This window comes from Ascaphus truei, chromosome 11 (genome assembly GCF_040206685.1).
Source record: "Ascaphus truei isolate aAscTru1 chromosome 11, aAscTru1.hap1, whole genome shotgun sequence".
Lineage (NCBI taxonomy): Eukaryota > Metazoa > Chordata > Amphibia > Anura > Ascaphidae > Ascaphus > Ascaphus truei.
Genome location: NC_134493.1, coordinates 50239062 through 50252533, shown reverse-complemented (window position 1 = coordinate 50252533; position 13472 = coordinate 50239062). Strand labels below are relative to the sequence as shown.

At 39.9% G+C, this 13472-nt stretch overlaps 1 protein-coding gene across 2 annotated transcripts in view; it reads left to right on the top strand.

The window, feature by feature from the left end:
• The window catches only part of SEC14L5 (SEC14 like lipid binding 5), an 84240-nt gene extending 71251 nt beyond the window's left edge, over positions 1-12989 (top strand). For both annotated transcript variants that reach the window (XM_075566152.1, XM_075566150.1), the window contains exons 14-17: positions 2041-2178; positions 3380-3628; positions 4718-4890; positions 5875-12989. In XM_075566152.1, coding sequence (XP_075422267.1) covers positions 2041-2178; positions 3380-3628; positions 4718-4890; positions 5875-5977 — 663 coding nt within the window. In that variant the 3' untranslated portion in view covers positions 5978-12989. The remainder of the gene's footprint in view (positions 1-2040; positions 2179-3379; positions 3629-4717; positions 4891-5874) is intronic.
• The last annotated feature ends 483 nt before the right edge of the window (positions 12990-13472 follow it).

Sequence of the window (13472 nt, the reverse complement as noted above, 5' to 3'; positions counted from 1 at the left end):
GATGTAGTCAGTTCCTTTACAATTTGGTTAATTGTATTTTATTTTAGCTCACTTAAAAGCCTGAAAGTGTCAGGACTGTAAAACTCAAACAAACCAAATCTGAGGGCCATTCCTGGTACCTGCCTGTGAATCAAACGCTTGCTTAGTCACAGGTTGCCAGGCTCCAACCCCCAGGAGTGAACATGTCAAACTCCATCAGTAGAGGAGAATTCATGATTGTAACATTGAATACCAAGTGTGCACAGCAGGAATCATCATAACATCAGGAAAGAGTGAAAGAAGCTACAGTAGCGCTCGCACAATTTATTAAAGCTAAGTTCTTTATTACATGATCGACATTTCAGTGATAGGTGATAGGATCTTTACAAAGACCAGGCCAATTACACTTTAGGAATGTAAGATTCACACCAAGGACACTTTAGGGATGTAAGATTCACACCAAGGACACTTTAGGGATGTAAGATTCACACCAAGGACACTTTAGGGATGTAAGATTCACACCAAGGACACTTTAGGGATGTAAGATTCACACCAAGGACACTTTAGGGATGAAGGATTCTCATCGTGTTTTTTTATGAGTCTTTTAGTGACTGAAATGTAAAACTAGATGTCACATTCAGGTCCCTATTTCAGTCACTAAAAGACTCATACCAAAAACATGGTGAGAATCCTACATCACTAAAGTGTCTCTTGCACTATTGCTTCTTTTTGTCCTTTGACAAAGCTCCAGTGACCCCCTCAATGATCGAATCTCAACAGGTTTAGTTTGCGTTAATGTTTAGAGCTCGCAATTAGAAATGGTAGGAAAGTTGAAGTATTTGTTTTTAACTAACGTCATCCAACTTAAGTTTACATTGGTTCTTCAATCACATTACACACAGTCTACATGCTTCTACATTGAAAAAGTCACATGAAAAATTGACTCCTGCAAAAGGATTTAAGCATTTCAATGTCTTTCTTTTGTAACACTAATAAAGCGTTCTCATAAACCTTTTTTTTTTACAAAAAATGTTATACTGTTTATTTAGTATTAGTTTAGCTTATTTTTGTTTGGAAAAAGTAAATAACTTTTCAAGTGCCTGGAAAAGGGATACAGAAAAAAGGAAATAGGGAAGTGTTAAGAGAATGTAATATAGAAAAATAATTATATACTGTATCTCAAAGCAGACAAACCTAATATAGAAGTATGCGAAATAATAAAATAATACTATCTGAGCAAAGAATATACCAATGAAATTAACTGCCAAAGGTTCCGGATATTTGTAAATCGCAAATTATGGTGGATACAGGTGTCATGATATTGTACATTTTCTTAATTTTATCCATGAATTGGGGATCCAGTTGTTTACAGTTTCTAGCTGTTACAAACCTCATTCAGGTTGCTGTCAAGATTTGGAGGATCAAATTGTCTTTAGAGTTACAGTAGGAATACATTGGATCAAAAACCTTCCCCTTATGTTATTTTCATTACATGTAGTGTGTGACATGTTAGATTTAATTGAATTGGACCCATATGCTCAAGAGCTTGGCCTCTTTTGGATATTGTGGAAATATTTTTTCGGCATTTTACTCTTGGCCATCAGCTAGTCTTTGCATCTGTGAGTCAGATCAGATCACTTTCCCATTACCAAGGGTACATGTCAAGGATGTTCTTTATCGCCTTTCATTTTTGCCCTGGCAATCGAACTTTTAGTGGAGACTATTGGAAAGAACCAGATATCTCAGCTACAGAGATGGGAAAATTGAGTTTATTTGCAGAGGATATTCTAACCATGGTAAAATCGTCTTATTACCTCCTTAACCTACACAAAACTCTAAAGGAATTCAGTTTGATTTCAGATTTTAGGATTCATTTGTTTACCATTTTAAGGTTAAATCTTCATAAAGATGCTGTCTGTCTTTATAGCAAACAAATACTAAATGTTGTATTAACCAAAATAAATTAGTTCTAATCTGTGATGCTTTTTACTGGAGTCATACATTAACAGTACTGAAAAGTCATATAAGTGGTGATAACAGGGTACTTGTTCTACTCTGCAGTGTAATATTCCTGAGGGTGGTCTTGTCCCCAAGACACTATATCAATCGGAGGATGATGCAGAGACCGCAGATCACATCCGACTGTGGACAGAAACCATCTACCACTCTGCTTGCATCTATAAAGGAGCTTCACATGAGGTTTGAGAAAAGGCCAATGAGTTTTGGAATTTAATATGGTTTCATAATTAACCTAAAGTAATCACTAGCTATGATAGGCCTTATAAAGTTGAAATAGATTTATTAGAATCGTCTTCCATAATGCGCTCTCCACATGTCCATTATTCCCTGGTTATGATATAATTTGTGTACCTAATACTTCTAAACGGTACATTTCTTATCCTCTTCACTGGCGTGTCTCCTCTGCAATGTATCAAGTTTGTATGACTAGTCTCTAGTCATAGCCTGCATGCACTCATATCTACTATTATACATATCTGAGGAGAGAGATGAGAGCGAGAACGTTGGAACTAAAAGATTGGTGAGGAAGGAACTTTATTTACGATTCAAGTTTTGGTCTTATACAGTATATCTGCATGTGTACCGCCAGTACAGTATAATAAACTCCCATCAAAGTGAATGTATATAGGTCTTTATTTAAATAGCTCCATTAATCTACATTGCGCTTCACAGTAGTAATACACGGGACAATCATATAAATAAAAAATAATACAAATAACAGATCATGGGAATAAGTGCTTCAGACTTAAAAATTAACATTTAGGAAGAGGAGTCCCTGCTCCGAAGAGCTTACAATCTAATTGGTAGGTAGGAAGGACGTACATAGACAGTAGGAGGGAATTCTGGTAAGTGCGTCTGCAAGTGTCCAAGCTTTATGTATCAGGTATATAGTATTAGCCACGTAGCTAATCATATGCTTCCTTAAGCAGGTGTCTTTTAAGGTGTGTCTTAAAAGTGGATAGAGAGGGTGGTACTCGGATATTGAGGGGAAAGGGCATTCCAGAGGTGTGGGGCAGTCAGTGAGAGAGGTTTTTTTGACAAAGCAATGCAATATCAAATAACGCCAATATTTGGCGTCAGGAAGGAATTTATTTTTCCCAATATGAGATATCATTGGATGATATTTCACTGGGGTTTTTTGTTTGCCTCCTGGATCAATATACTGTAAATACAAATATAGGATAAAGTATCTGTTGTCTACATTTAGCATACTGTAGGTTGAACTTGATGGACGTATGTCTTTTTTCAACCCCATCTACTATGTAACTATGTAACTCTGAAATGTAGTAATTAAAACATAATTGTTGAACACTAAATTTACCTTAAATTCTGTTCTTTTTGAGCCAGATAACACGTGTTTTTGCCTCATCTAATCTTGTAGATCATGGTTGAAATCCAAGAAGGGGAGTCGGTTATCACATGGGACTTTGACATTCTTCGAGGAGATGTTGTCTTCAGCCTTTTTCACTCCAGACGTGCCCCTTTGGCCCGCCGGAGGGACTTACCACTGACGGCTTGTACCACACCTGCCTCCAATAATGTACAGTTGATTGACAAGGGCTGGATCCTTGGGGTAGATTACAGCAGAATGGAGGCACCATTAATATGCAGAGAAGGCGAGAGCATCCAGGTTTGTAGCTTCTGAGTAGAAGGCCATAAAAGTGACAACCTAGTATATTGCATTGACTATGGGGCCTATTCAGGTAGCTTTGATAAGTGAGTTATCGACAGTTTTGAGCATTTTTCGAGCGAGTTTGCATTGGTAGCTATTCAAAAAGCTCCGATAACATGCCACACTCGCTAGAAACCTTCTTCCCGATCAGTTGAGCTCCCGCTCAGACAAACTGAACGAACAGTGGCTCACAGAAAATGCTAATTTTTTGCCAGATCGAGCCATTCAGGCAGCTCCGAGATTCACATCGCGGCTGCAACTCGCACATTCTGATGAGATGGGATCCGAGATGTGACTGATGGAAAAAAATGATTCTTGCTACATCGGATTGAATCCGGGTGTCTGGAGCTGCCCGGCATTAATACCAGCTCTGGAGACCCCCTGCTTCCATCCTATGTAATAAAAATACATTTATAGGCAGCTTCAGTACCTTAGATGTTAGCCGCTAAGGTAATGAATCTGATTTTATTTTAATAACACCGTATCGAAGCATGGGGTGTCCAGAACAGAACAGCATTAATTTCAGCCCTGGGGACCCCCAGCTTCCTGAGTTACAGGCCCCGGTATGTGGTACCGGTATCTCCCTGCATTGTTTAAATCTCCCGCGTCACTTGACCAGGACATTTAAACTTTGTGGAGATACAGGCGCCCCATACCGGGGCCTGTAACTCAGGAAGCAAGGGGTCCCTGAGGCTGAAATTAATGCGGTTGAGCTCCGGAGACCCCCTGCTTCAATACTTTTGTTTTTATTTTATTTCAATAACCATGCGATTGCCTGTAAGAACTGTGCAGGGAGATGCAGCTATCTCCTAACCATATTTTCACATGGAATCCCTAGGGTTATTGATTGGTGCATTACACATCTACACAGCTAAGAGGATGTTTGGGGCTGCACACCTCTGGCAGTGAAAGGGTTAAATAATTATAGCATGATAGTGTGATAGTAGTCTTGTTATGTGCTGTTTATGCTTTATGTTGGAAGAGTTGCATTTCCTGCTGCTTCCTCCCTGTGACTATACACAGCCCTATCATGTCTTTCTCTGTCAGGGATCGCATGTTACTCGCTGGCCTGGATTCTACATCCTACAGTGGAAGATGCACAGCACCATGTCCATCACCAGCATGGCTCGGGTGGATGAAGTCCTGGCGTCACTTCAAGGATCCAGTCCCAAGTGCAAGCTCTTGTATTACTTTGAGGTCCTAGCCTCTGAGGACTTCAGGTAAAATGACCTGATGCGTCTCTCGTCCATAATGATGATGTATACGGCGCATATAGAGCACACCGCTCGACTCGTCAAACAATTTATAGGCTGAAGAAATCCCGGTTCCAGAGCTTACAATCTACTTTTAAGTGACAACACAATAACAACACACATCCTTAATTTGTTTTCAACTACCACAATACTATTCCAACCCTATCTTGTTTCTTTAAATGGCAGTCATGCCAAGGACTTAATATATTTTCTTTTCAATCAGACCAGTATAAGTATTTTAAATACATTTTTAACGTTGACAATTTTTATGGTAAACAACTGAGTTTAGTTTTTTTTTACTATCTTTAGTCTCTCGGTGAGAAGAGTGTGTGAATTAGTACCGAGTCAGCACCATTTTCACTCTATAGAATAAGGTTCGTAGAGACCTGTCTGGGGTAAGAAAAAGCTGCCAGTGGCAGCTGTACTAAAATTAAAGAGGCAAAAGGGGTTTTGGAATCTTGTGTATGAAGAAATTTCTTATCACATTAAAGATAGTTCACCCTAAACATGCTGATGATATTTAATGTGTTAAAATTAGCTTGGTTAGGAGCTGTGGGTCATATTTACCAAACCTTGTTTCGCTATGACACCTTCCAGTACGGCTTAGTAAATACTGTATGGCCCATTTAGGTGAATAGGCGTTTTCCGACATGTCAGGAGTCTTATGAAATACACTGTATTACCACTTAGTAAAGATGTCTGTTTGTTTAGTGATGTAGTTGGGGGACTTTACCCCCACTGTCCACATTTTATCTATTCTATGTGTATAGGGTATGTACATACAGTAGTTTCGCAGGAAGGATGCTTGTTTATATAAAGACAGTGCTTCTCAATACTGCTTCATGAGCATATACTTCCTTATAAATTGAGTTGTCTGTCCTCTAACCTTGTGTGCCTCTCTCTCCTTCTATCCTTCTCTCTTCATTTCTCTCTTCTGACTTCCTTTCTCAGGGGCTCTATGTCCAGCCTGGAATCCTGCAGTGGCTTCTCCCAGCTGAGTGGTGTCACAAACTCCTCCAACAAGTCTCAGAGTGGCTCCCTGATCTCCAGATAACAGAGAGCTAGGGGTCTGAACCCCTTCAGTCTCGGACCGTATGCCCATGGCTGGCCTTACCCACCTTGGCAGAGGACCACAAGGTTGTCTGCTCCCAAGCCAACACCTGAAGCTACTAGCACTGCAGTCCCAAAACTGCATGAAAACCCTATAATGGAAGGTTGATGTAAATTGCTCATTAATTTATCAAGTATGCGTAGAAGCAGAGATTTTGAAGTTGGCTGGAACAACATCAGAACGCCATACTTTGGCATTTCTTAGAATACATTTTTTTTTACTAAGACACTGAAGGTTGGATATCATAAGGCAGCCAAGTCCCTCGTTGGGATATTTATCTTACATGAACCAAATACTTGTACAGTAATGTACATTCAAATTCAGGAAAGTCGGGGAAACAACCACAACCTCAGCCCCTTTGTAAGGAAATTATATGGTTTCCTAATTATTTAGGAAGACACGACCACTTCAAATATTCCTTTCCAATTTAATAGCACCTCTGGTAGAGTTCTCTCTTTCATATATTATCTGTTAGAATTGCTCCCGAAGCCTCCCAACCATGGTGACAAGTGAGGAGAAAACATTTCTGCCTAATATGGGGGACCTCAGTATCTAATAAGTGGACAGGCCCCATAACTATCTTTACATAATTGTAGCTATAACATAGCTGTGTCGGGCAAGGCCTATGTCATCTTTAGAATGTGTTTATACTCATTGCAGTCTATTTACAGATGGAGCTACTGTAGCTTCATTGTTCCCTCTGCTGGGATATGATAGGATATGTTGTGATATGCTTCACCATTGAATCCTATGGAAACTATGTAATATTCAGAGTTATAACATGCTGTGTTATCATTAAGAACAATGAGGCTGTCGGCAACTATAGATAACTTAGCATGTAATTGTGTACACTTTTTAGCCTGTAAGGGTTCCAGAATCACAAAAAAACATCAGGCAGTAACTTCACATGTATTTTTCTGTATAACATGCATCACTAACTCCTCCTTTTGTTCCAAATAACCATGTCACAAATGGCTTGTGGTATACACTTTTCTATGCTACATTGATACTAAGAATGCAGGTTCCCGATTTCTTAACATTTCTATAATGCTACTGTACTTGATGTATGGACTCCCTAAAATGTCATACTGTATATGGACCCCTCTAAGGTCTGTCACCCACAGGATCTGTAATGTTTCTGTGTATAAATAGAGGGTGTGCCAGTGCAGATATGTGAGGATACACTAACAATAGCAATTGGTGACTTTTTTCTCATGGCCTCAAGAAAGTCGCTAATAGAAAATCTTGCATTGATTACATGACAGCAATGGGCCATACAAAGTAAGTGTTTGGTAGGGACAGTGTGTGAATGAGGAGGGGGGCTTGCATTAATTCTTCAATGTCTGTGGTTGCTGTGAAAACGGGGGTGCAGGCAGGGCACACTGTGTAGACGAGAGTCTTTGTTCTGCCTTTGTCCATGTTTAGTAAGCACTTTCTTGTCTCTTAGCAGCAGCTCTTATTCCACTTGTTCTAACAAGGGCATAATTTCCCAGCGTGGAAAGTTAATTCCATGCAAGTAGAGAGGGCTGGATGCATTGCAGTACTTACCAATGATTCCAGAGAAGGAGAGAAGATGGACCACGCTGCTAAATAAAATCTCTAACAAGCGCACAAAACATATCAGCCTAGAGTAATCCAACTCCATTAGAACCCGAGTTAATATCACACCCAGTAAAACAATTGTGTAGTTTTACCGCAATGTTATGTGCAAGTCATCAACATTGCTGTGAACTTTTACTAGGTGCGATATGTTAAGGTGGCTCATGATGCAGTAATTAGTTCCACCCAAAAATATGAGTTAATGACCTCATTGCGATACAATGGGGGAGGGAAGCCATACATTTCAGTTTTGAAAATGGCAGAGCCAGTACAACTAACCTCACACTGATGAGACCCACAAGGTCGAAACAGCTGTCTGTGAGTGGTTTGACTGGCTTTGCATCTAGTCCCATGCTGTGCTTAAAAGCTGTGTGAACAGCAGAGCATTTGCTTATAAGGGTTTCATGTAAAAATCTATTTCAGGCAAAAGGTGACACATTGTGTGCTCGTTTGCATGTAATTTCCCAGAATCCCTTGCTGCAGTGGAAGCACTGTATGCTAGGTTATAATGGTGAAAGGCAGGGTTACAGATCTGTCTAAGACATGTGAATGTACTCACAAGTTATATTCTTTATTGGCTATATACAGATGCGCCAACGAGTATCCGAACACTTGCCTTTGAAAATCTGGGGCAATCTCCCAGTAATCCTGCGACATTTCTGCAAACAGACTAATGGCCCATCGGATTAACACAGCGGGGGTCCCTGGCAGTCTCATTCAGTATACACACACAGACACATATACACACATGGATATTCTCATGTCACATTCATACCTTTTTTTTAAAGTTGTTTCTATATGCCTTTACGGTATTTGCCTCCACTACCTCCCCTGGAAAGCTTTTCCATGTATTCACTACCCTTCTTACACACCTTTTCCCTAAAAGGGACTGAAGTAGTAGCTCAGTGGTAATGTCACTTCCTTTGATGGGGCTGATCCAGTGCCCGCTCTTCTTGTGACATTAGTCACGTTACTAAATCTCCCTGTACCTCAGGCACCACATTTAGATTGTAACCCCTGTGGGACAGGGAATCCCAGTACCGACAAAGGTCTATGTACTGCACTGCATACGCTGTCGGCAGTATATAAATATTATTAAATATGGCTATCCAGAGCTAGCAACTCCTACAAAGTCATATGTATCAGGATGATGCAAGTCGCTCAATAATGCTGAACAAAATGATTCATTTGCACCACTGGCATTATCTCAAACGTGTTAATCTTATTTATTACATGTAATCTGTGATGCAGATCTCCTTGGAGCAGACGATATTGCCACATACACATACATCCTATCAGTTGTAATTGGTACAGGTCACATGTGTTAGTGCTCCAGCTTGTGGCACTTCATACATATTCCCCCCTGTGCATTAAGGCACTCTTCAATGTGGAATTGTATCATACAGTATCAGCACAGGGCATACAAACTGGGGCCTTCTATGACATTGGCAATGAAGGGGTTGAATGCCACTGGGTTGGCCTCCACTCTGTTTGCCCTGCTCCTATCCTGATACAATTATAGGGCTGCACAAACCACGTGCAGTTTCCCCTGGAGTGTAAGGTTTTAATTATAGGGATACTAAAGAAATACGTTTTGTATTGATCTTTAAGAGAGTTTCCACATTCACACTGTGAAATACTGCAATAGTAGCATTTTTTGGCAGTTTTTACAAGAATCCCTCAATAACTGTCAAATGGAAAATATTTTCAATATCTTCCATGTAGCAATGAAACCACAGATTTTGTTGCTAAAGATAGTGACCACTAGATGTCAGTAGTGTAGCCTCTCTAATGACACAGTAGCCTGGAGCAGGGGTGCGCAAACTTTTTCGGCTTTATTTGACCCCCGTGGCATCATTTTACTTCAGAAGCCTCCGGAGACAAAGTAAGTAACAGACAGAGGCCTCGTGAGCTCTCCCGGCATTTAATTTAAATGCTTTTGGCGAAGAGCTAAGGGGCGCTGAAGGTGTCGCGCCCACTCCTAGAAAAATGTCACGCCCCCAGTTTGCGCACCCCTGGCCTAGGGTCACCAGTGTTTGATAAGGGAAATATGCGGTTCAATAAGGGAAGCATGTGGTATTAGTACCATGGGGAAAAGGTGTTATTTCTATCATGCAAGTCATCAGACGTTATTTTTAGCGACTCCGTTAAAAATAACACATTTTGGAATTGGTCCATTCAAAATATTGGAACCAGTCAAAATATAGTCCAGAAAAGCAGAGCAAAACGGAGCACAGCCAAGATTTAAACAAAAAAATGTCAGGATCCTGGGCAACTCTAGATGTATTTAATTAGTTGACACCTTGATAAAGTGCGTCCTGTACGAAATGCGTTGGTGCGTTTATCTGCCTTTTTGTGAGCTGTACTACTAATTAAATACATCTAGAGTTGCCCAGAAACCTGACATTTTTGTGGCTGTGCTCCGTTTTTCTCTCTGCTCAGCAGGCGGCATGCCCTGGGTATGCTGGATGGTCCTGTGTGAGCTGACAGGTAATGGGCATAGTCCCTTTATATTTCCTGGCCCCTCATTTGTATATCTTGCCTTATTGAGAGTTTGGTTAGGTGCCACATACTGTGGGAGGTATAAGTATACCACTAGGCATCTTCACTATCTCATTGGCACATTATTATGGACTGTAATATTGGGGCCATCACCATGTTTACCTGAATCTTAAAGACTTATGCAAAGATACTATTTGTGACAGAGTTCACATGTGATTTTGAGCACCATATCTCACCCTCCAAAATATAGTACAGTATAGTAGTCCTCGCTATCCAACGTTTCACTTTACAACGAATGGCATATCCAACGCAACCCTGAGGGCCATTTTTCGACATCTGAATGCATTACCCGACGCCGGAATGCGTTATCCAACGCTCACCGCCACTGATTAACATGGGACTCACTTTACAAAGGTTTCACTATCCAACGCCACTTCCAGAACGGGTTCCGTTGGATAACCGAGGACTGCCTGTACAGTAGTAGCGCAAGTTTGCCCCTTATCATGCCAGTCATCATGTTCCCATCTTGATTGGAACCTCATTACCAGCAGAAATAACATGTTTTGTATCACCTACTTCAGACTGTTAGGCGGGTGTTAAAGCTGCACTTCAAGCAATATCCTACATGTTTTTTTTTTTTTTTTAATAAATCAGTTCTGTACTATGAGAAAATACTTGTAGCATTTAAAAAATAAAATTCATGTTTTAAAGACATTTTTAATGTTTCTAATGTAGGAAGCATTTCCAAAGTGACAGCCCTCTGCCCCTTCTGAGCTCTGGCTCTTGAGACCCGCCCTCTTTAGCAGTGAACCAATTGTATCTAATAACTGCCCAGTCAATCATATTCCTGGACTACATTGCCCAGAATGCTGTGCAAGAGCTGAATTAAATAACCCTGAGCAAGCAATCTGTTAGAGTCGATTACAGGAGAACGGATCGATCTGCAGCTTAGCTAATCACTTGTCAGTGTGCAGATTGTATTGATGCACATATTGAATGGGGAAGAAAAAAAATATATATATATATTTATTTATTTTTTAAACGGCAGCTTTAAGCAAGATAAGGCTAACTCCAGCCTATGTATATAATGGCAATAATATTAATATTAGATAACCTAAAACTAATATATTGATAATAAATAAGCTAAAACAACCTGCATTAGATGCTAAAACCCATTAGTAACCTAGGTGGTTAGCTAATCATGTATTTCCATGACTAGCTGACCCCCAACGGCTACAAAAGGGGTTAATATTAACATTACCTTACCAAAGATGTTCATTTCCTTCTATATCGGGGTGGCGCACCTAGGTAATGTTACACTTCCATGATGTGTCTGCGCTGTTCATTTTATTTGCTTTATAAAAACAAAAGAGAAATCAGAAAGGCATCAGCTCCCAGGCAACATGAACACATCCAATGTGTTTGTCTTTCACATGATAACTTCGCGATGTCTCAGACCAGCCTTCAAAATGTGGGGCCAGAACTTCAACAATAAACCCTTAAAAAGCCAAAACATGAATAAAGATATCTGCTGCTGGAAAAACCCACCTCCGCGGTTTGGTGTTATATAATCTATGGTAGAAGGAAAAAAAGACAAGCGGTAATGGGAAAAAAAACTGATATGAGTATATCTTTTGGTGGCAATGTGTCTTTAAGGGACTGAGATGTTGGTACTTTTTCCATGCTCATAATATAATTTATTTTCATGACCATGTTTATTTGGGGAGTAATAATCCCTAAGGCAAATTGCATTATCTGGCTCTTCCTAGCACAGTTAGATTGATTTATTTAGATAAAATGTGCTGCCAGGAAGTAATACATTGTGAGTTACCTCTCGTTTTCACGTGTATCCTGGGCACAGAGTTATGATAAATACGTGGTTCAGACCAATCAGAAAGCTATCTTTCTGACTATTTCTCATTACAGGCCAAATAATGTGCTTATAATAAAGAGACCTTTGATGTGTTTGCTTAACAGATGTGGCGGGCTTCATTGATCCCTTTGGGGCATTATGGTGGAGATATGTTATGATATTTTGCACCAACCCGGCCATTAAGTCCTATGGAAGCTATGTAAGTTTCAGCGTTATAACAGGATATCTTGTGTTATACCTGGGGAATAATATCCCATGCCGAATATATAATGTGTATATCAAGTTAATATAAAATGGTGTATTTTGTTTATATAATGTATACTATATTGATCATTAATATTGCAATGAATATGTACTTTACCCATCACTGCCAGAGTTGCAACATATTGTTCCCCCTGTGGCAGCAAAAGGTTACAATTATTAATTAAAAAGAATTAATGAAATATAATTGTGTGCACCCTATAATGGCAGATAATTTAATATGATTAGCACCAAACTATATTAATTATATGTTTTTGGGGTGATCTACAGTAAGCTTGAAACCTCTAACTACATTCAGGTCGCTTCTAATGCACTATACTCCCTGCCATGCTGTGCAGATACCTTATAGAAGGGAGTTTGGGGGCTTTTTTTTAAATGTATAGGGCTAAAAATGTAATTGACATGGAGAAAACAGCTTCTCAGCACATTATGGTCAGTTACATGGGCCCCTGACTCAAAAAGCACATATCTCCTATGCTTGGGATAAATAACAGACAGAAGTTGATTTACTTGATGTACGCCAAGTACTGTAGTAGTATAAAAAATAACTATAAACACTTCAACCCCTTCATTGCCAAGAGGGATATAATACATAGGAAAGCAATACATTGCTAGTACTCAAAGTGGTTAATGCTGGAAGGGTCAGCACGTCATTGCATAATTAATGGTGCCCCCTGATATGACCTTCCTACCAAAGTGGATATTTTAACTAGTATTACAATAAATTTACTCACAACTATAGGCTGTGTACTGTCTTTTGTTACATTTTACATGTGTGTGGTGCCTGTACAATGTACATGTGCTGTAGCGCCGACGAGTATTCTAAAACAAATCTGGGGCAATCGCCAACAAGACCCAGGTACATGCTGGGTACATGCTGCAACATTTCAGTGACGTTTCTGCAGACAGACTAATGGCCCATCGGATTAACAGCGGGGGTCCCTGGCAGTCCCATTCAAACTGAATGGGACTGCCAGGGACCCTTGCTGTGTTAAAAAGTGGCTCAGGATGTTATTTCTATTCCACTGAGGAAACATCACACTGATACCCCCACTATCCACCACCTGAGACATAGAAGTTTGGCTATCCTGAGCCATTTTTTATCTGAGAAAGTGTGAGTCCCTATATTGTTGAATCCTAGAAATGAGTGTCATTCCAGAAGCATATTACACTATGTAGTTTATTTTTCTTCATGCCACATAT